The sequence below is a fragment of the Amblyomma maculatum genome, chromosome 3, assembly GCF_055883805.1.
Source record: "Amblyomma maculatum isolate TAMU_Amacu chromosome 3, ASM5588380v1, whole genome shotgun sequence".
Taxonomy (NCBI): Eukaryota; Metazoa; Arthropoda; class Arachnida; order Ixodida; family Ixodidae; genus Amblyomma; species Amblyomma maculatum.
This window is the reverse complement of record NC_139346.1, coordinates 194027127-194050998: the sequence shown is the minus strand read 5'-3', so window position 1 is coordinate 194050998 and position 23872 is coordinate 194027127. Positions and strand designations below refer to the sequence as shown.

The 23872-nt window shown below is 43.6% G+C and overlaps 2 protein-coding genes across 2 annotated transcripts; one reads left to right on the top strand and one right to left on the bottom strand.

The window, feature by feature from the left end:
* Nucleotides 1-299: 299 nt before the first annotated feature.
* Nucleotides 300-7603, bottom strand: ND-SGDH (NADH dehydrogenase (ubiquinone) SGDH subunit). The gene is made up of 4 exons (XM_084599152.1): nucleotides 7449-7603; nucleotides 4626-4822; nucleotides 3232-3338; nucleotides 300-517 (listed from the first exon to the last, which is right to left on the bottom strand). The coding sequence occupies exons 1-4, from the start codon at nucleotides 7534-7536 to the stop codon at nucleotides 376-378; spliced, it is 534 nt and encodes a 177-aa protein (XP_084455278.1). The 5' UTR covers nucleotides 7537-7603; the 3' UTR covers nucleotides 300-375.
* A 147-nt stretch (nucleotides 7604-7750) lies between these two features.
* On the top strand, nucleotides 7751-21493 carry LOC146197318 (sperm-associated antigen 7). The gene is made up of 7 exons (XM_084599151.1): nucleotides 7751-7908; nucleotides 7990-8057; nucleotides 8398-8486; nucleotides 8760-8844; nucleotides 8921-9010; nucleotides 11403-11559; nucleotides 21357-21493. The coding sequence occupies exons 1-7, from the start codon at nucleotides 7827-7829 to the stop codon at nucleotides 21470-21472; spliced, it is 687 nt and encodes a 228-aa protein (XP_084455277.1). The 5' UTR covers nucleotides 7751-7826; the 3' UTR covers nucleotides 21473-21493.
* The last annotated feature ends 2379 nt before the right edge of the window (nucleotides 21494-23872 follow it).

Sequence of the window (23872 nt, the reverse complement as noted above, 5' to 3'; positions counted from 1 at the left end):
TACATAAAAAAGCCAGCAAATCTAGAGTTTGCATTCAGTTTCTAGAGCTGTTCTGAGTGCAATTTATATGCATGTGAGCCATGCACACAGCTTGCGACATGAAGGGTTTAGATTGCTGCTCGCCAGACTTGCTACTTGCCAAGAAAATGGCAGTTGTATTCATCTTTTTCCAGTTGGCTGTACTTGTAATTGGTGGTTACCTATGTTTATAGTGAGCTTAATATAGTAAACTGTATAAGCAACAGCATGTTCTGGTCCCATTTCAGACAGAACTTTACTGCAAAGAAAGAGAAAATCTCTCTACCTGTGAACCAAAACATTTATTTTTCTCTACTGTACAATACAAGCAATTTCAATAGCCTGAACTCCTGGCTATTAGATTGTCTTGCCATAGAAGTCCAGTTGCCTCATCTTCTCCTGGTAGTACTTGCTGTACTTGCTGTCGTACGGTACAAAGTACCATGCCTGGTAGTCTCCACGATCCGCAATCAGTCGCTCAACTTTAGCCTGAAGTCTCCTGTAAAAACACGTATTTTATAAAATTACAATTATATCCCAACTGCAATACAACAAAAACAGATGCAAAAGCAGTGACGTATGGGCTCCTTCTATAACTTGTTACAGTACCTTCCTTATGTGGCATACTACCCTAATAAAGGCATCCCTGGGAAACTATTAACATGAGTACCGATATGGACGCACTCTTTCTTCACAGATGCATGCAGCGTTGCCAAGAGAACCGTGCTGATATATTTAACTTTCTAAAGATAAAAGCTTTAATTAGGCAAAAAGAAACCATCACTTTGCTTTGGTTAGGCTTAGGTTTAGATATGGGCAGACATTGGTTTTGCAGCGATTAAACTGCTGAAACTATGGAGTCAAGGACGCCGTCAACTACAAGAGGGAAAAACTGATGCTGTATCTTCGTCAAAGGTCAAGTGGTGGTATATCATAGCTGGTACCACGGTTAAGCTATACAGCCCCACTGCGACCTCTTGCTCGTTCAAGGTCAAGCGGCTGCCCAGTTTGACCTTGACTGATGCATGACATAGTGAAGCTTCAAAATTTGCCGGTTTGCCATCAGTAGAGCATTTCAAAGTGAAGCCAGTTTAATATTTTATAAAGGGAGTCCACTGTATTCAACTTTTCATGACAAGATGTAAAGAAAATAGAAATATTATCATCCGGACTATGGCCACTGCAGGGCAAAGGCCTCCCATATTCCTCCAATTCAGTCCTGTTCTAGCTACACCCACTTGACCCCTACAAACTTTGTAACCTCATCCCCCCCACCTAATTCCTTGCTGCCTCCTGCTAAACTTCACTTCCCTTGCAAACCAATTAATTACTCTTAATGACCACTGGTTATCCCCTCTGCAAATTGCATGTCCTATCCTGCCCATGCCCATTTCTTCTTCAAGACTAGAACGTCATTAACTCAAGTTATTTCTCAGACCCACCCAGCGCACTTTAAAAGTTACAACTGCCATTTTCTGTTCCATAGCAACCCTCTTCATTAGCCTCCATGTTTCAACCCATAGGTGAGTAGTGATAAGATGCAACTGTACTTTCCTCTTGAGCGACAGCGGTAAGTTGCTAGTCATGATCAGAGAGCATTGAGAAATGCGCTTAGTCACAACTTTGTTGTAGCTATTTTCTTTTAATGGTCCAGATCTGCAGTTACTGCCTGTCCTAAATAGATAGTTGTCTACCACTACCTGTGCTTAGCTACCTTTTGTAAACCTGTTCCGTCTCGAGGCTGCTGAACATCACCTTAGTCTCCTGCATATTAATTGTTAGGTCTACCTCCCTGCTTTTCCTGTATAGGTCATTAATCATTCTTTGCAATTTATCCCCTGAGTTAAATAGCAAGGCAATGTCATCAGCAAATTGGATATTACTGGGCTACTTTCCACCAACCCTTATCCCTAACTGCTCCCATCCCAAATCTCCGAATACTTCCTCTGAGCAAACTATGAATACTATACTGGGGAGATCGTTTCTCCTTACCTAACACCTTTCTTTAAGGGAATTTTATTACTTTCTTCATGTAGAACTATGGTTGCTGTGTGGCCACTATAGATATCTTTCGGTACTTTCATATAGCCTTATCTACACCCTGATTTTTCAATGCATGGAACTAGACCTTGGGAAGAAAACTGAGCACTTATGGAGAGATTTCAAACACACTGTGTCCAAATTATTTCACTAAAGTTAAAAATACTTCCTTAAATATTGATGCAAAGAATACAACTAGTGCACAGTACACCAACATGACAACACTGTGCAACATGTGTGCAGTATGCACACATCTGCACATCAGGGCAGGCCATCATACTGGAAGGCAAAAAAAAAAAGCATATGGAAATAGCGGCACCAACGCAATGGTAAAAATATACACCTTATTTAAAGTAAAAATATTCTTGGGTGATGATTCATCTGAAAAACAAATTTATCACAAAGTATGATTAACACGTGATGTATAACACTGCTACGAACCACACTTAGCAGCCCAAAATATAGAAACAAGGATGACATTGGGGAAGAAACTACAGCTATGACACAGGGCTAACACGTGCTTACACACCCTGTAATGCATCCCTGAAATCTTCGCTGGAAGTTCGTATTTGCTGCCACTGGTAATGCACACAATAACTAGATCGTACACTGTGAACATATACGTTGTGCCTTCTGCAAAAGGGTATAAATTCTCACGTAGACACTGCACTGAAGTGAAATTAAGGAGCTACAAAGCAATTAAATACCAAGCACAAACATTTGTGTGCATAAAATGCACAAGCCACAACAAAAAGACTATGTCAGCCTACCTTGCCAATCCATGCTTCCTACCGTAACATGACGAATAAACACGAACGCTTGAGCATGCAGCCTGGCTTGGACTACCGCAAACTACTGGCCGCTAGATTCGAGATCATGCTAAGCACGCTTGGGGTGAACAATAGCCGCTGCACAGCAGCAGCCACTCTAGCATAGTCTCAAACTCAGCGGCCAAAGCTGCGTGGCATACACATCTAACCGAGCCACGCGCTCGAGCATTCGTGTTAACAGGTGGTGGTAATCATATATATGCAGGTTTCCTTTCATTCCACAAGACCTGACCTTTACAGAGATACAGAATGTTTTCTTTAAACATTTCATTTTTATACTTTAAGTTTTGAATAATCTATGCTACGCAGTAAAGCTTGCGCAAAAAATAAACTTGTAACTCACCTCAGCTGAACCTTCTCGTGCTCGACCTGCATCAAATGCATTCTCTTCTCGTATAACTGCTGTGGGTTTTCCATGACGAGCCAGGCAAAGAACTGCTTAATTGGGTGCTAGCAAAAAGAAAAACAAAAACAAAAAAAATAAGAACAAAGGCCAATGGTTGCAGTGCTGCGGCTAAAAGGTCAGCATGGGTTCCACCACTTTTCACAACATAATAAAATGAAGCCAAACAACAGAAACATAGGCCATGTGAATTGCTGCCTACACAGATAGAGTGATATCAATAAGCACACAAAAGGAATGTAAATCAAAGTTCAAAACACAAATGCTTTTACTAATGTTTCACAGCTTTAAAATAAAAAAGGAAAGCAGACAACCTAGAGAAAAAAAAAAAAAAATGTCCCAGCTATCACCAAGACGCCCTACAAATTACTAAGCACCATTTGATAAACACTAAGCACTTTTTAAGCAAAGATGACTATGCAGGCTTTTAAAGCATGAAAAGGAAGGTGCAAAAGGTCATAAGTGCTCATATAAAGAAAAGTGTTTTTGATCTGATTCGATAACATAGTAAACAGGTTAAAATGGCTATACCTTTCTCAGACGGAGAGAAAAAACGTTTTGCACAGTGTAACATACATGGAGTGTGAGTAGCACCTTTAAAAGTAATTATAAAGCTATTAGAAACATGCATCTCCCGTTTTCTGCACCAAAGATATTGCTCTGTGACACCTGATAGCAACATCTACGGCTAGCTAAATTTTTCCGAACATGACTGCAAACTCATTTCCTGAGCATTTTATTTTCTGACTGTACTAAAACAATCCAGCCCTCTACAACTATTGTCCTACCTGCGTGAACAGCTTTTTTTAAGCCAAGGAACTTGCTACTTGATTAAATCCGTATTTCACGCCACACCAACCAAACTGATGTCAATATCAGAATGGGAGTGTGTGAAAGCACCGCTGTATTATTTTTTTTTTTTTATTTCTCTCACACTTTTATTCCTTATGCTATGCACTTGAGTGTTCAAAACACCACTGTCAAAAACTGCTTCCAGTCATAAAGGATCTCATTTTAATAAATTCTCAGCGCTGTTACTCCTTACAGCCAAACTAGAAAAATAAAGAAATGTTATCCATTTAACCTAAATTCACCATTGCTGAAGTAGAAATGTGTATGGAAAGCCATTATGGATGCCGGACACTTCTGGCTAACTTTTCTTTTAAGAAATCCCCATCTTTAGAAAAACCAGCATGCTTCACCTCCACGAACAGTATCTATTAGGTTAGGCACCCTTTCTACTGAGGTTATTACTTTTTTTCAAGTAACATACACATTTTATTAAAACCTGACAACATTCAACACGCCCAATAAAAAATACCAAAGGTGCTCACATCATAGTATTCCCAATACTTAGGTTCATAGCCTTCTGGTATATCTGCCAGTTTTGGTGGTCCGATGAAAACGTTGATGTACAGGACCAAAAGGCTCAGTGGGATGATACCCAGGAGAAAGTAGAAGTGCAAATGATCCTTGTACAGGTTCCAAGAAAACCTAGAAGCCGTGATGCTCATGTGCTCCGAGCGCCTCACTGGAAGCATGAATCAAGCATAAGAATGCTTAGCTCGTATCTATGCAGTCTCCTCACACACACGGAGCACACAATGAGCTCAACAACACAATTTTATCTTTACATACAAACATAGCAAATTCAAGACACCAGATTCATATACCTCCTTAAAACCATTTACTTTATGTTTACACTGACAACCGCATTTATTCAATAAGTCAAGACTTGAAATTAGCACAAGAACAAAGAGCGCTATCAACATTAATCAGGTAAAGGGCAGCACTTGTGAATTAGGCTCAAGGAAATGCACTGAGCCAAATGGTATTACATTTTGCTAAGAAAATAATAGCACAAGGATGTAGAGGCATGCACGGACCGAAATTTTGAGCCTGAGAGGCCCAAGCCCAGCCCGGCCCGGCCAGACCTGATTCCGACAGCGCAGGAGTTCCTTCCGCTGCTCTCACTAGTGGCTGGAATTACTAATACATTCTCAGCAAGAACAAGTTTTCTGTACACAGCTTTCTTGCTTCTCTAAAAGCACACAGGCTCTAACTATGAGCAAATGGTTAATTTTGTGACTGAGTACTCGGTGAGCTCGTCTCGGTCACCGTGTGCTTTTCACAGTGCCAGCAGGATGCACCGCAACTGCATTGTCTGGCTGAGCAATCACAAGGCGCCTTTATCATGGTGGATGCATTGACTATAGGAGTAATGCCCCACTTCCAAAGAAGCTATGTCGAGGCACGGGAGCAAGCCTAAAAGAGTCGTAAGAGGCAACAACATGGCACGAATCTCCAAACTGATAATGAAAAACGTCTTAACGGCGGGGGTGCCTGGTGGACAGGCAGATCGACGTCGAGTGAGAACTGAGATGCTCTCGGGTTGAGAGAATGCAGGAACATACTTTTTGCATTCGAGACGCCTAGCACGCCATATTTGCACTTTTATCAACCCCATTAAAGCAGTGTTATAGGGAGCATTCACGTGATGTCAAAGCTGTCAGTGAGGACGTCAAAACTCATTCAGAATCATGAGTGAGAGTTCGAACTATTTGGAAAGTCTGCGCGATGCGGACAGGGACCGGTGCATCAAAAAATGGAACTGTGTGGCACCGACCCGCGTTTGCAGTCGATGTGCACGACTGCACAGTAAGCATTGACTTGTGACCGTCCGCGCATAAATATGAGCGACATTCGTGAGTTCTTTGTGCTCCAGGTTGGCTTTGTCATAAGAAATCTAAATATGTGCGACATGTGCTCCGGGTTGACTTTGTCATAACCGACTGAAAGTCGGAAGATCACTCAAAGGACACAGCTCATTACAACTGGCTGGTTTACAAATCCATGGCTGAAGCAGACGAACCCGCGCATTGCGCAAGTACATGTGTGCTGTAAAATGCTTTTCCTAGTTAAACTGCTCAACCTTTGCAGCTAAAATTTCATATAGAAATGACGTTTTGATTTTTTATACAACACTTGTTTGAGATTTTTGCCTGATTAGAAGTTGGATATTTGCATCGTCTGTGGTGGAAACGAAGCAGAGGATGCTGCTGTACAACAACGGCACTGGTTTCACTACTTTGTTGCGTTGCGGGCTCGAAATTATTTTTTGCGACTCACAAACAAAACCCTTCAAATTTAGTGTACTTTTAGGAAAACTAAGTATCGCTAATTATAATTGATAAGGACGTTTATAAAGCTTTTCAAACCTTCTACAAAACAACCTTCTACAATGCACCGCGCATGGCGCGTCCGTGAATGCCCCCTATGAGTTCAGCATAACTCAAGCAGCAATGTCTCGGAGAACATCCAATGTATTCTTTGTACTTCAAAACTTGAGTGCGAAAGATCATGTCATGCCACGCCATAACTTCTTGCATCACTTTTGGAATAATGCCAGCCTAAAATTTGGCTACGGCACCATCAGTCAAGTTCCCAGTAAAGCTGGCTGTTCTGAAAGGCCTGTTGCACGAGCAGAACTGTTGCAGCCATGCAAATGTAGCTGAGTGAAATTTCGTACAGTCACTTGCAACCACTTGATATCGCCGTGTTGATTTAAGTTTCAATCACATATGCAGTTGCAAAGACAAGGACTATATGACAGCCACACAACAGGCTCCCACAATGAACTTGGATGAGGAGACCCGACCTCGGCATGCATTCAAACCTTCAAGCTTGTCTATCCTCATACGTGCATGTGGTTTTTATTAGAACTGGCTTCCAAGACATGAACTCAAGAGCATCTATATAAAGCTTCAGAGAAATACGTTTGTTTCCATTTCTGCATAAGCGAAAGGTCAGACAGAGCACGCTTCAGTAGGATTTGAGCAGCGCGGCGACCAAGCGAGGCTCCGGGAGCCTGCAAGCTCGGTCGTCGCCTTAATACGGCCTTTTGGTCATCACACCTTTCACTCTGCTCGTGAAATGCTGCGCATCAGACAGATCGCTACATACTGAGCACTACAGCCAGCGCAAGGCGCCAGCCGTTCATATTCTCAGCCATGTGTCATCACGGCGCAGACGGGCTGCAACACTGCAAGTTACCGGCACTCGGGCATCAGCGAGAGGTCGTTTCACAAAGCGCCTCAACACATTCATACAGTCAAGGCTACTAAAAGCGTCTTCGAAGAAGAAGTATGCATAATTGCCTGAACATAGCTGTCCAGTCTGGGCCGGCCTTCTGGTCAAAAAAGGGACGGCACATCTTGCAGCTCGCAGCACACTCAGCACAGCCATTTTTGCCGAAGGACGAACAGTACGCCCATGGTCGCTTGCTTATTTGACTTTGTCGCTACAGTGGCTACAGTTTGGAAACCTAAATATAAATTAAGCACGATCTTAAAAGTAACGTGCAGAAAGCAGGCGCTAATTTTTTGTTTCAAGAACAAACACATAAAATAATTTTAGGTCAATATTTTTAGTTGTCTTTTCTTCTTTTAGCATGGTAACAGAACCATCACCCTCATGTTCACGCGCGCGGCAACTGACGACTTCAGACGGCGCGGCGGTCTAAAAGAGAAGTAACAATGGCGGATCTTCTAGGTTCGATTTTGAATTCCATGGACAAACCACCTAGTGTGGACAATAAACAAAAAAGGCTGTTACAAAGTATGTATTAGCTTAATGACCATGGTAATGCTAGTGTCCAGTGTTGTGCCTTTTTACTGAACGTTTGCTCTTGCTACGCAGAACAACGTGACGAGCACCTAAAGCGCGAAGCCGAAGAGAAAGAGAAGCTGAGAAAGTTTCGAGATCAGGTGGGCCACTGCTTTACAGAAGTGATGTCACCTTCATTGGTTGATAGCTGCGGTCTGAAAACGCTTTGAGCGAGCATTCCTTAATAGTCTGCAGTGTGCCATGATCGCTATTCTAAGCTGTTGCGACGCAAGGCTTGGAGTGTCGATCGGCGTGTATCGCGCAGAAGACAATAGTTAATTTTTGCTTGCTATGGTAAGTGCCGCCCTGATCGACTGCCTGTTGGCGGAGCTAGTTTTTAAGCGCTTAAGATACTAGCTTGAAAAAGGTTGGTTATAGAAGAAATCTGCAAACTCCTCTGAACGTCCTTGTTACTATGAATGCTTCGTGCATTGTTTTCAGGTCGAGGACAAGATCAACAAATTTATTCAAGACCCAGAGAAACAAAAACACAAGTTCGCGCCCATGTCAAAAGTTCACCGGACAATCATGTAAGTGCAGCAATTATATGGCCATTTTACAAACTTATCATGAAGTTACAAAACAACTTAAGCAGGCACCATTATGATTATAACTGTAACACTGCAGAATGGTCGGAAATTTGCGTTGCAAGTACTTCGTTGTTATCTAGCTTTTGCTATGAAGGAGTGCAATCTTCGTTTGTTTTCCACAAAAATATGTATCAGCCCGCTGTCAGCACTCATGCAGCAAGTGTAAAAATGGTGGCTTACTTTCATGCCTTTTTTCTTTTCTTTATTTTTTAGCCATGATGTTGCAGACATTGCTGGCCTAACAGCCTTTTCATTTGGGGAAGAGGAAGTGGATCGTTACGTGATGATTTTCAAAAAGGTGAGCAGTAGTGTGGCAGTCGGGCAGAGAAGCCTCTTCGTGCCACTGGTTTCCTGACTTGGTTTCTTCCCTGAAGGAGTTTGCGCCATCAGATGAGGAGCTGGCAGCCTACCGAAGAGGGGAAGAGTGGGACCCCGAGAAAGCCAAAGCTGCTGCCAGAGAAAGGGTAAGGACATGTTTTGCTGTATCTGTCTGTAAATATACTGTTTAGTTACTCTACCTGATGATTTGCTGTGATGGGCACTACATTAAAAGAGGAAGATACAAGAGACGTGATAGGCACTACATTTAAAAAGGAAGAGGGAGAGACAAATTGGCTTCAATTTTTTACATTAATGGGTGAACAGTGGAATTTGTTTATATAAAATTTACTTAGTAAATTGTGACATAACATAGGTAGAATTTCACTAAAGCTTAAAAATGCTTGTGCTTGTAAAAATTCTGGCCAGATTCAGAAGTGTTAGCCTTCGGCTAAGCCGCTGCTACTGCTTCGATCTTGGCTCAATTCCGCGCATAGTAAGCTTCTTGGCAATGGGCTAGTTTGGCTTCTTATTGTTCGATAGTCTCAGCAGCCTGTCTGGCACGGCTACAGTATCTGTATGGCATATTTACCTAAGTTAACTGAAGGGGCAGTGCAAATGGAGTTTATGAAGGCGACTATGTTCAGTGCACAGCACAGAAGTTTCTTGCAGTTGCAACTTGATGAAGACTGCAATGTTTACTGCGTAGCCGAGAGGGTTGCAGTTTTACCCGAGCCGTGATCGGCTGCGGTGATAGCATGCCTGGGCACGCTAAGACAACAATGTTTGTTGCAAGATGAAACAACATGTGGCACACAAATACTTGGTGCCGTGTGTAAAATTCATGAGGGTACTGAGGGTTGCAATATAATGTGAAACTCACAAATGATCACAGTAGAGTGGAATATATAAAAGTGCTGGGCAAGCATTACTCACCTTAAATGAAACATGAAGTGCCATAAAAGACATAACCAGCTGTACTAGCCATAAGCTAAAAATGACCGTAGTCATGGCTCGTCAGAGTCTGCTAGGGAGTTAATGGAAATGGAAAATAATGCAGAGCATTTCAAAATAAAACCACTTTAGTCATATTTTATGCATGGAGCCAATCGATATCTTTTCTGACCTTTTGCTGGCCTCGAATTTAAATGACATGCTTGCCTAAGCTTATACAGCAAGTAGCATAAGCAGCAAGCCATTAAAACTAGTCCGTGTATATTGCATTTTATAGGTTCTGCTGAATTAATTCTCTGACGGTACCTGCCATGCTTGTTCTTAATTTCTTCATAGTTATTTTGAAGTCTGCTGCCCTGCTTAAGCCGCATCCGTCGAATTCTCGATAACAGAAACAAAATGAACTAGGTTTTAGGGGGGCCATCAATACGCCAATAAGGTTTCGACCAGTGGACTTGTCTTTGTCTGGACAAAGCGTTCATCATTGTCGAAAGTGTAAATAGAGCTTTTGCTCCGAGAAGGAAACCCCGTCACGGGGAGGAGGGCATAATGTTGGAAGGATGTTGGGATAGGAAGCGTGAAAATGTGTTGCTCAGGCAAGTTGGCTGCAACAGGTGGCATTTGAGATTGACTGGAAAAACTGTCATAAAGCAGTTGAGCAGCACTACAGAACAAAATGTGCGGTGAAAAAATAAACTAAAAAGGGAGTTACTAGTTCATGTTTTCCATCCTGCCACCCTTTCGACGTGACACTCTCCTCCCCTTCTTCAGAGCTTCCTCCTTGGAGCAAAATTCCTATTTAAGCACCCACCAGTGATAATACAGATTGAAGCGCTTTCTAACGGACTGTGTATTTGGGTCAATTCTTGATCCGTATACTATTTTGTGCTGTTATAGATGAGTTATTTAAGCACTTAGGTTTTCATATGTGAAACAGCGAACTTTTTCATTCTTTGAAGTTATCAATATTATGTTTTCTCTAGATAAATGTCCGTATTTGCCTTTTGAAGGGTAGCACATTAAAATAATGAAGAACTTCAAAAAGCAGCAGGAAAAGTGCTGCTAAATTTCTGCAAGTCATTTTTCTTTATGCCTGCATAACTTATGTAGATTCATGTTTTTGCTGCTTTGTCTTTGTGAATGGTTCGAATATTTAAGGGAAACATGACGTGGGAAAGCAAAAAAGCAAAAAATGTTTAGTGATGCTCTTTTGTGTGTGCATGCTTGTATACATGCATGCGTGTCTGACTGCTAAGCCTTCATTAGTACAGCAGGATATGTACATTCTTAATAACTGACTAGGAAAGGACAAGTTGAAAGAAGTTAATTGATAGTAGTAATTGAAAACGAGAAGTGACTAATAAAGGCTGTTCATTTAACAAAATGCTTCTTTCAAAGCAGGTTTAGTGTAGCAACACAGCTGGCACTTTCCTACATCGACGGTGCACCCGGGTTTTGGTGGGAGGAAAAGCAGCATTGTCATTCTCATGCTAACTGAAACTAAACTAGCTTAACCACTTTTGCGCCCTTAGAGTGTACAGAAGTGTCAAACAGTGATCAGTGTAATTTTACATTAATGTGCAGGAGCTAGCAGCTGCAGCACTGGCGGAGCAGGCCAAGCAGTTGGGGCAGGGAAGTGCGCCCCAGAACGACTACCACGAGAAGTACGAGAAACTGCTCGGCCGAGAAAGCGGGAAGGAAGCAGCGAAGATTACCACCCCGAACAAGCAGTTTGGCTTTGGTAATCACTTCTTAAACCATTTCATCATTATTGGAGTGCTGGCCCAGCCTAAAGTGCTAACCTCGAGCGCTCTAACCACTCAGCCGCTGCAGCGAGGCAAATTCAGGAATGTATTATGCCAATACACATTTTGGATTTTTCCTACTGCCCAGGTTCTTGCACGTGTGCTCTGTTTCGGTTGTGTTTGCTTTCAGTACACATTATTGACGCTTGGAAAATGTGCGCGGTTTTCCGCACTGTCAGTGTCAGCAACGACAACCTCCATCAACTTTGCACCAACAGCACCATTTAAGAGAGTCAGGCAGGACAGGCTTTGAAGAATTGTGAGCAGAAGGGTAAAAGGTTTTCCGCTGAAGAGTCATCTGGACGCAGGCAAATGTATGCGCAGGGCCGACTTCAGCTTGGAGGTGAAAAATGGGCCAGTGGCTGTCAGTTTGCCTATTCTTCTAGCATCACCCATCGTAACACATTATGTAGGCATTACTTTTGCCCTGCGCAACCCACATCATCCGTCAGTTAAACTCCACAGGTGGTAATATTTCTCATGATAGAGGCACTGAGATGGGATTGGATGACATCTAGAGGAATGACATCATGGCAAGAAAAAAATGTGAGGGGTCCTTTTGCTTTTGCAATCTTCTAGCTGTTCTTCGCTCCTTTGCATGCAGTAGTGACAAATAAATTGCGTTGTTCTCCTCTCTGCATGGGTCGTTTGTCCAAGTCGTGTTGCTTGAGGCATTTACAAAAGAGTCCCTGTCATATTGTTGGAAATTGTTAGTAGGGATTATAGTTTTTGCAAGAAATGGCAATTTCGGCAAAGCTCGTGAGCTCTGCAGAACTCGACAACTCGATGACAAAATATTTTGGGTGAAATGTTCGTGCATTTCGATATCGCTAGACGGAGCCATTATGCTTCTGCTGTTTGAATGGCATTGGCAAAGCGACTAAAATGTAAGAAGCTGATTGACAAAGGCCTACGAACTTTGAAGTCGGAAACATACGACAGCAAACAAGCTTCATTTCATCAAGCTAGTAGCTGTGGTATCCAAGGCAATGTGGACTGTTACGGACAAAAGGAAATGCAAAAGAAACCTTGTGACCACCAGAACCAAATATTAGATAATTTCACACTTCTATTGTACGAAACAAGTTTATACGTTTTGATGACATGAGCACTAACAAACTTTAGTGAAGCACGCCCAGCACTTGTGATAATGCATTGCTGTACACTGATCACCATATGGTATTTACCTACGACCACCAAATAACTCATAGTTGAATTTCTTCTCTCTCCTGTTTTGATTTATAATTGCATTGACGTCAGAGTGACATATAGGTCTTGTGAGGGGTGGAAAACGATATAATCATTGCACCTTTACTTCTTGTAATTTCAGCTTTCAAAGCAGGCTAGTTTTAGTGTTTTACTGAACCAAAATGACAATAGAGTGATTATATTACAGTTTTTTGTTTGTTTGTTTTTTTATTTTCATTTCTCGTGTGACCTACATGTTGCTTTGACTTATAGCCATCGCTCGGCCATTGAAGCCAAAATAAGTGAGAGAACAAAAAGGCATTTATACATTATTTAGTGATTGTAAACAAATACCATGGGGGTGATCCATGTACAGTAATGCCATCATTAACAAGAAGAAAACATGCAGCCGAAATTTGATGTTTATACTCCTTTCTGCATGACTGTAATGTACAATTTTTCCCCTTCAAGTCTTATGCTTTAGAATGCTCCTCACATTATGTTTGGAATTCAGCTATAAACATAGCGCAATTTGTTTTTCTTGATAACATAGCAAGCTCACCCACTACACTTATGAACTTGGAAAATTAGAGAAAGAAGGTGACTTGGGCTGTTGAGAAAGAAGAGAACACAGTGAAAGATATGTGAAGAGTAAGAAAAGTAAAAAAGGGCAAACGAGCACAGAACTCAAGGCAACAAGTGTCAGCGCAGCAGCTACTGCTGTTTGAAAAGTCCTATGTGTTATTAACATACAAGAAACCTTCGCAGCATTTGATCCTCTTATATCCACCTCTTAAGCATTGCCTATCGAATAAAGATGCTAACAAGCTCACGACAAAGCTACATTTGTGCATAGCCATTGGGTATGGTTGGCCTCAACATTTTCACCTCTGGATGTAATCGCAATTTTTTTTTTACATTTCCATAAAGACTGAAGTTCTCCACATTCATTTTAAATATACGCACACACAGTATTAGCAGTGGCAAAATATATTTTAGCTTTAAGTAATGCCAGCAGTAACTCTGTAGGTTTTCTTTTGTTGTGATGTCGTACTATTCAGAAACGAAAATAAGCAGCGAAACCTTTATGATTTTATTCCACTCACGGGCACAGGATTGTGCATCATGCATCTTCACTTGAATCATTTGGTCGCTATAGGAGCGCGCTGTCAAACATGCATCATTCTTTGAGTGAATTGAAAATATCGAGCACTACCTGTTGTTTAATTGCAGCAGCCACCTTGGATTTACCGAAAGTACATTTGAAGTACCGTCTTTTCTCTCATATAGGTCGTTCCTTTTTTTTTTTTTTTTTTTTTTTTTTTTTTTCAGAAATGTTACCCATTATTAGTTATCGACCTATATTCGCGACCAAAGTGAACACAAGTAGCGAGCTAATGGAGTTATTTTGTTGCGCCCGCCGTTCAAGCAGCGCCTGCTACACTGGTGCTGTACTTACCGTATTTACTCGAATCTAACGCGCACCTTTTTTCCGATATATCGTGTCCAAAAATTGGGCGCGCGTTAGAATCGAGTACGACCCTAAATCTCCGATATCATATCGCCATCGGCATTTCAAAATGGCCGCCTGGTATGCACTTCGAGCCTACTAGCTGGTCTAGCTGTCTATGCCTAGCTGCAGTAGCGTCCTTTGTGTGCTTTGGTACATGTGCTTTGGTTAGCCTACCCGTTTTCTGCGATTGACCAACCAGTATGGACGTGCCGAAGATTTGTCGAGTTCATCATGATGCCGCATTTAAAAGGAAAGTCATCGTGTGTGCAGAGACGGACGGAAATCGGGCCGCATCACGCGCATTCGGAGTTCCGGAAACATGCGTGCGGGACTGGCGCAAGCAGAAGGAAAAGATTTTCGGCAGCAAGGCTACACGAAAAGGTTTCAGTGGACCGAAGCAGGGCCGGTTCACCGAAATAGAAGAGCGGCTCACAGAATATGTTCTAGAGCAGCGAGCGGCGCAGCGGCCAGTGACGACGGACCTGCTCAAAGTCCGGGCGATGCAGCTAGCCCTACAAACAGGGCTAACGCGGAGCGACTTTAAAGCGAGCAGGTGCTGGCTGTCTAATTTTATGAAGAGAAAAGGCTTTTCTCTTCGAAGGCGGACAGGGATATGTCAGAAGTTGCCTGAAGAGTACGAAGAAAAGCTGCACAGTTTTCAGCGGTTCGTTCTAAGTTTGCGCCGCAAGTACGGCTACCACCTCGGCCAGATTGGAAATGCCGATCAGACACCGCTGTACTTTGACATGCCTGCCACCACAACCGTTGAAAAGAAGGGGGCGAAGCAAGTGCGCGTGTTGTCTTCCGGCCACGAGAAAACACGCGTCACCACAATGCTTTGTTGCACCGCGGATGGACACAAGCTGCCCCCGTATCTCATATTCAGGCGCAAGACGCTCCCGGAAGGAATCGTGTTTCCGAGTGGCGTGATTGTGCGCGCCAATGAAAAAGGTTGGATGACAACGGACTTGGTCGCCGACTGGATCGATAACGTCTGGCGCAAGAGACCTGGCGGCAGTTTGGGCCTGCGTGCGATGCTTGTGCTCGATGCTTTCAAGTGCCATCTCGACCAACGCATCAAGGACAAGCTCGCTGCGTGCAACACCGACCTTGTCGTGATACCAGGTGGCATGACATCGCAGCTCCAGCCGCTCGATGTTTGCTTGAACAAGCCAGTGAAAGATAGGATTCGGGCGCTGTACACCGAATGGCTTGTGAGTGGCTGCCATGAATTCACTCCCAGCAACAGAATGAAGCGTGCCTCGCTGCAAGAGTTCACTGGATGGGCGAAAGATGCGTGGTGCACGATACCGTCTGCCATGGTCATCAAGGCCTTTAAAAAATGTGGCATATCGAATGCCATGGACGGCACCGAGGATGAGATGCTTTGGTCCGTCAGCAGTGACAAGGAGTTGTCTGACAGCGACGACGAGTGAACCTTGTGCCGGCATAGTGACAATCTTGGCAAGATAAGCCGTTTCCTTTTGTGTGTGTGTTTTTTAGTGCACCGAGATTAAATCTTTGCTTTTCCAAACGAGACAAAGTTGTATTGCTGTATGAAAGCGTTAGGTGCGCGGTACTCTTTTTCGCGGAGAACGGGTGCGCGTTACAATCGGAGCTTTTTTTTTTTTCCGGGGGTGGGGGTCACGAAAAACGGGTGCGCGTTACAATCGAGGGCGCGTTAGATTCGAGTAAATACGGTATATATGTTCTCAAGTAAATACACACAAAAAAAGGTAACGGAAAAATTCAATTCATAAAGGTTGCGCTAACGTTCACTTTTAGGTTGTCTACTCTGCAGGCTTCATGCGAGGCTCGTATACCAGTCACCCGGAATGCCTGTTTTTGTTTTTTCCCTCTGCGTTGCCGTTTTGCAATCGCATTTGCAGTTGTGCGCTTGAGCGACGATGTCACGTAGACAGAGCTACACCGCTGAGTTCAAGCAACAAGTGGTTCTTTTTGCAGCTCAGCGTGAGTTCGACGTAGATGAAAAATTGATTAGGGATTGGGGGAAACATCAGGACCGACTGTTTGCTTGCAACAAGCACAGGCCACACAGACCAGCAACCACGAGGTATGACACTCTCGAAAAGGAATTGAGGATTCATGTGGAAGCGGAGCGTGCGAGGGGTATCCAGGTGTCATGCAAAGACATACATATGAAGGCTTGGCAATTGGTGCAGCGAGATGGGATGGGTCGGTCAACGTTTAAAGCGAGTCTGGGTTGGATACAAAAGTTTATGCAGCGCTACAGACTCTCCGTTCGTCGTAGAACAACCATCTGCCAGCGTTTGCCAGTAGAGTAGGAGGAACGACTGATAGAATTCAAGCGCTACGTTCTGAAGCTCCGGCATGAAAAGGATTATAGCAGATCTTGGCCAGATCGGGAACGCCGACCAAACATCGGACTACTTCAGCATGCCCATTCGTATCACCATAACAACGAACGGAGCAAAAGACGTGTGCCTGTTGGCAACTGGCCACGAGCATACGTCATTTACTGTTATGCGGTGCTGCAGTGCAGATGGCTGGAAGTTGCCGCTGTACATCGTGTTTCGCTGATGTCGTGGTGGTAAAACTTTACTATCCAACAGATGCAGGATAGGTGTCAACCTATCTGCCTACACGGCGGCCTTGAGTCCTTGGACACAGGTATCGTTTTCAGTCAGTCAGATTACATTTAGCAGAGTGTCAGGGGGGGAGCTCAACAGTAGTCTCTCCCAAAATTCTTTTATTTTTGTCTCTTGATTTATATTTTCGATTTTTGGACACATTCATATCATACGTACCAGTACCGCCTTATCCTGGCATAGTTCGCACCTATCTGAGAATTGTTCCGGTTACCACTGGCTAAGGGTAGCTGGATTCGAAAAAGTCCTTGTTTGTGAGCGACTCCAGAGGCTTTCTTGGATTTTATTTAGTTTCCTATCTGCCGGGCGGTATTCTACCTTGTTTAGCCGATAGTACTCAGTAATCTCTTTATAGTTGACTAGCCTCTCCCTGCTCTGAGTGTACTGAGGGTCAGAGCCTACCCGGAAGGTGAGACCGCAGGCAAGCTTATGAGCTCCCTCATTTCCCTGAAGCTGGGAGTGGGCTGGTGCCCATATTAGCCAGATTATTCTGTCATCTTGACAAGTTTTCAGTATCCTCTTTGTCTGTGGAGAGGCCCTCCCCTGAGAATGTTGCATATTGCTGTTTTTGAATCACATATAATTGTAGTAGCCATTGTCCATGAAGTTAAGCTCATTTTGACCGAGCCGCTTATTCTTAGGTTTTGTTCATCGTCTGTCTCTACCGCAACCATAACACGCCTGTCGTCATACTCGGCGGCGTCGACATAGACCACGTCCTGTCTTTCTCGATATATCTTCTGCATCTTTTCTGTCCTTTTCTTCCTTCGTTCCTGGTGATGCTCCGGATGATGCATGTTTCGTGGTAGCGGAGGGATTTTTAGTCTCTTCCTGACTTCCATCGGGACATCCTTCTGGTCCCCTTGGCTTTCATATCGAATGTCTAGTCTTAGCAGTATGCTTCTTCTCGTCCGGCTCTCTGCCAGTATTTCATATTGAGAGATTTGGTTGGCCTCTATCACTTCTGCCAGAGTATTGTGCACCTCCAGCTTCATTAGCCGGTTTGTAGACGTACTGATGGGGAAACCAAGGGCTGTTTTTGTGCTCTTCCTAATGATTGCTTCAATCTTAGCCTTCTCGCAGTTGGCAAGGTGTAAGTACGGGACAGTGTAGGCAGCCATGCTGATGACAAATGCCTGTACAAGTCTTAGGAGGTTAGCTTCTCTCATGCCCGACTTGCGATTAGCAATACATCTAATTAGATGCATCGTTTGTTGAGCGCAGCCTTCGAGTTCCCTTATAGCTTCTTCGTGAAGACCATTTTCCTGTAGCCACATACCTAGGATCCTGATCTTGTCCTCTCTGGGGGTCGGTACTCCATGTGCATTTAGTTCGATTCTTTTTTGTTCATTGTCCAGTCTGCTGCGTGTTGGCTTGTACACGAGCATCTCGGACTTTTCAGGAGAGCATTTAAGGCCTCTAGGGGCTACGTATTCTTCAACTGTTTTCACAGCTGCCTGAAGGGTGTCTTCAATTTGTCTATCACTACTTCCCGTGGTCCAGAGTGTGACGCCTTCTGCGTACAGGCTGCGGTTTAGGCCCTCAATTTCTTCTAGCTTTGATGGAAGCTTGATGAGTGCAACATTGAAAAGCAGGGGTGAAAGGACTGAACCCTGGGGTGCTCCTCTGCTGTCCGGCGTAAGTTTGTCCGACTTCTGTTCTCCAATTTGGATTGTTGCTTCTCGCTTTAAGAGAAAGTACCTTACATAGTTGTACGTTTTTTCATTTGCGCCGAGATCTTGTAGGTTTTCTATTTTCTAGTATTGCTTTGTGTTTGACGTTATCAAAGGCCTTTGCTAAGTCCAACCCCAGGATAACTCGCGTATCTTTAATATGCGCTTTGACGATCTGGTGTTGGATTTGCAGCATAATGTCCTGGGTCGACAGACCAGGTCTAAAGCCAATCATAGAGCTTGGGTATAGTTTGTTGTCTTCCATGTATCTGTTTAGTCTTGTCTGGATAACATATTCCATGCGTTTCCCCACGCACGATGTCAAAGAAATTGGTCTTAGACTTTCAGTCTGTAGATTTTTGCCAGGTTTGGGGATCATGACGATCTGCACTGTCTACCAGACGTTCTTATTGTTGCCAGCAATCTTGCATGTATCTTGCGAGGGCAGGGTTTGAGTTATCTTCCAGATTTCGCAACATTTTGTTGCTCACTCTGTCTGGCCCCCGCTGCTGAAAGCGGACAATTTCAGCCCTGACTTCTGTGTCTTCTGTGGGTCTATCCAGGTCCTGATTTGGCAGTCCGTGATAGTCTGGGAGTGCTTCAGGGACAGGGGCTCTCACATAGCGTGCCTGTATTTCTTCAAGGAGTTCCTTTTCCAACCATTGTAGGAACTGGCAATCTTTCGGATGTTTTTTTTCTGCACTGGCTTGCAACCTTTCGGCTCCAAGATTGGCAGCTACTACGCTACGTAGTAGCTGCCAATTTTTTGCTAGTCCTATAAATCTTTCCATGCTATTGCATGTAGATTCCCGATCTTGTCTACATAGCTGAAGTGCGTATTCTTCTATTTCTTTGTTGAGTCGGGCCAGTCTATGGCGTACGGTTCTGTTCTATCTTTGTTGCTTTAGCTTCTCCAATCCCTTTTTCGCTTGTCATAAGTGCAAAAGACAGCTGTCTACTTCCTCCAGACCTGCTTCTTCGGGCACCTCTGTGGTTGCTTCTTTAACATTTGCACGAAGCGCTATTGTCTACTCTTCTATATTTGTTATTTCTCCACTTTCTATTTGGCTTCTGATTTCCCCAAAGGTTTCCCACTCCACTAGTGTCGCCTTCTTGCCTTTGATTCTTCGTGGACCTCCTTCCACCACCGTTTCAATGATGTTGTCACTGCCCAGGTTTTCAGGAGTGTTACAACATGTGGCGTCTTCTAAATGGATGGGAAAGGTGAAATCCGGAGAAGTGTCTTCTGTCACACTGTTTCCGCTTCGGGCTGGGTTCTGTGGATCCGTTAACAGCGTTGGACCTGCCTGTTGCGCGTCTTGCCAGAGGATACGGCCCTTCATATCTTTTCACCTGTAGCCCTACGCTGGGTGTGGGGCGTTAAAGTCGCCTACTCAGCTTTTGGTTGTTGGCAATTTTCAGTCTTGGAAAAATGTGCCGAAGATGCATTCAGGATGAAAAGGCTTCCTTCTGTCTTCTTGTGGTATCACCAAAAGACAATTCTAAAGAATGAACCATTCCCGGAAAAAGGGACCATCTGAACCAATGAAAAGGGATTCATGAACAAGGAGATGGGTAAAGAATGGTTCTAGTCTGTTTGGATGAAGCGACCAGGTGCCGACTTGGGCCTTCCAAACATGCTCGTCTTGGAATTGTTCAGAGGCCGCATTTTCCCGGGCGTCAAGGAAGCCATACAAAATTCAGGCATAGACCTAATCGTCAACCTGGCAGTATGACATCTCAGTTACGACCCCTGGATGTCACCGTAATCAAACCCCTTAAGGACCGCATCGCCAAATATTACAGAAAATGACTCCCGAAAGACAATGCAGCCATGACGCCAATGAGACGCCGCAAAAGGCCACGCTCAGCGAAGTCGCGGCATGGGTCAAGGATGCATGGGAGGATCTTCCAGTGGAGACTATCAGGACAGTGTTAAAAAAATGCTGCATTTCTAATCCACTGGACAGCAGCGAGGACAACATCATTTGGGATGCCGAGGTCGCCTGTGAAGCGTCCCAAGAGGAAACCTTTCCCAACAGCTCCAACGAGGATGTGGTTTGTGATAGCAACTAGCGGTATTTAGTGGCCAGGTTAATTGTGAATAAAGGTTTGTCGTCTGCACATTCTTCCGTCTTTCAAAAGATATGGGTCGACTTATATTCGAATAATTCTTTTTATTCCTCGACGAGCCCATTGTGTAGGGGTCGACCTATATGTGAGTAAATATGGTACGCGAGACACTTTTTAAAAGAATCAGATTTTATGTCTGTTTTTGTGTGCGATGTTTTATTTGTTGCAGAAAATCATGATTTTTTTTTTCCCCCCATTTCATGGAACATAAGATTTTTGAATGTGTAAAATGAGGGTCCTTAGGTAATACACATTTGTCGACAATGAATGGCGGTGTTCATATTACTCTGGGAAAAACTTGTAACCTAGAGATGTAGCCCCACCGCTGCATAGCATGCACCGTGCCAGCATGTAAGTCTGCTCCTGCACAGTCCACCTTTTGTTTCCTTGAAAAAATCAGAAGTCACAGGGAGCTATGCTGAGGTTGATACTAGCGAGTTACATCTCCCACGTTTGTGCCGCGAAATTTATACAGCCTATCAAAAGCTATTTTCAAAACACTCAGAGTCTCAAAATTCCAAGCAATCCTTGTTTGATAATGCTCGCATTAATCCTGTATATTTCTGTGTTGAAATGTGCTGTTCCTCTTGTTTCAGTGCCCAGCCAAAACAAAAGGGATGTCAGGACCATCGAACAAGCACTCGCTGACATCCGGGCCAAGAAGAAGCAAAAAACTGATGGCCCTAGCTCAGAAAAACCAGAACAGGAATGATTTTTTTTTTTTTTTTTTTTTCTAGAGCACAGCAGCATAGACAGTTGAGCATAGTTTGGTTCACATGTCCTTACCTCTAAGTGTACTGTTAACCATTTTATGGTACAGTGCTTGTTTTGCTTTAGGTGTATTTGCAACGCACATCATCATTTGACATCTTTTATGGATTGAAATTAATGCTATTTTGACTTAGTAGCACACTCTCTCCCAGCAAGTAATGTCGTCATGAAAGTGCTGAAGACTACATTGCAGTGAGTGGCTCGTGTTAAGAAGAAGCAGGGGACATGGGGGAGGAGTCAGCCCATAGTTGCGGTTGTCACAAAAGTATACATTCATGACCATTGTGTAGGCAGTGTATTGAAGAACACATTTGGTATTTGTTTGCATTCTTTTTTTTTTTTTTAATTCACACTACTCTTTTTCGTGAGCCATACTATCTGTTAACAACAGTACAAAATTAGTGGCCACAAGGAAGGTATTTTGAACCATAGTGTACTCTTATTCCTCTTGGAGTTTTGGGTATTGTTTGTTGCAAGGAAACTTATGTGCTTCAGATAACGTTGAAAGCCATGCGAATAGATCAGATACTGTCACATGCTTTGTTTGAAATCACTATGTTCCAAACTGGGGCATGAAACGAAAGGTATTTCAAATATATTCGATTGGGGCTCTTCCAGCAAACATTGTGCAGTAGTAAAAACTGCTTTTGTCATTATTTGGATTGACTAATAGCACCATTGCAAGGTGTGGAAAGAGGTGGTTGGTTGTGCACTTCATATAAGAATTTGATAGTGCAGTTCCTCAGCTTGGACTTGAATGCAGCATGGATGCTTTTGTAAATGTTGAATTTAGCATTTTAGAAAATCATCTGTCCTCGTCTGTGGCATTGACATAAACTCTTTAATGAAGAACAGAGAATTTAGCTGGTGGAAGAATATGCCCTGCCAGCTAGCTTGTCCGAAGCAGTGCGATATGCCTGTAGGTTTCTGTTAGCACCGTCTTTTTATCTGTACATATGGAACGAAAAACATTGTTATTTGTATTATGCCCACGAACATTGCAAACGCACACTGTTGAAATCCTTTCGTAAGCTATTCAAGTGGTGTGGTTGATGCAATTTTTGTCGTTAACTATGTACATTGCACAGAAATTCCTGTAAATATATGTTTTGGTCTGGCATTGTTTTTTGTGTTTACTTAAAGTGCTTTCTGTTTTTAGCACAGAATGTACTTAGTAGTGCAGAATGTAGTGCAGTATGCACTGAAGTAGCCAATGAAAAACTTGGAAAGCTTGTAGCATGTGGGATATCACTTCAGGGTTAGGGATCTGTGATGTGTTGCTGCAATTCTGTGCTGCATGGTTGACCCATTGCAATGGAAGCCTGCAAACGTTCGAAGCCAGTGCATAAACATGTTTTCCTACTTTATAGCATGGTCTGTTAACTTCAAAGAAATGTTGCCTACTCAGGCTTGTAGGCAACGCAGTTGATAACGAAGCATCTGGGGCACCTAGGTTTAGAGCACTACATCCTGGGCCCATAATTTTAGTGTCCACAAAATGGACGTGTCTGAACAGGTGTGATCTAACTGGACATGTGCTCTTGCTGCAAAAAAAAAAAAAAAAAATTGCCGACGATTACGTTACTTTCTAATGCGAAATTTGAGCGGAAGTTTGAGCACAGCTCATCAGCTGTTTCACCTTTTCGTTAGATTGAAGCAAAGATTTCGAGCAAGACACGTATGTACAATTACAGAGCTTTTTTTTTTTTTTTATTTTTCACGCGTATTCCTTCAAGTAACACTCCACTAACAGTTCTTGGCTGTCATGAAAGAAACTTTGTGGTCGGAGAAATGAGAGCAATTATCAGGAGGTTGCGGGAGGCAGCGCGTGGGCCCATAGGAACGTTGCGCGACGAACAGATAGCAGCGACTGACTGACGCCGCTTGCGAGTGAGAACATCAGCCGGCGTTTCGGTAGGTGCATCTACACGACGGGCCACGGACCTGTTTCGGTCCGCGGACCAAGCGTCACGTGACGTCCCACTTCCGGTTTATGAGGTTCGCGCCAGGTCCGCGGACCGGAGCGGGCGAAAATGACGGCATTTTTCTCGGACCGCGGACCACGGGCCTGGCGGCGCCTGTGAACGGAGGAGGCGCGTTGGCTCCCGATGAAAGCGCGTGAGCTAGCCCATATCAACAACGAACTTTGCGCACGTTTTGAAGAGCACCAAATAACAGGCAGTGTGTAGAGTTGCGTCCGACGGTGTATTTATAAAGCCTTTGAGCACCGCGCACCACGGCGTGCAGCACTACGTACTGCTGCCCCGTTACGTCCCGGACGATTCTTTTACAGCGGTGTGTTTAGTGAAAAGTGTCAAAAAATTACCCATGATTACGTTAC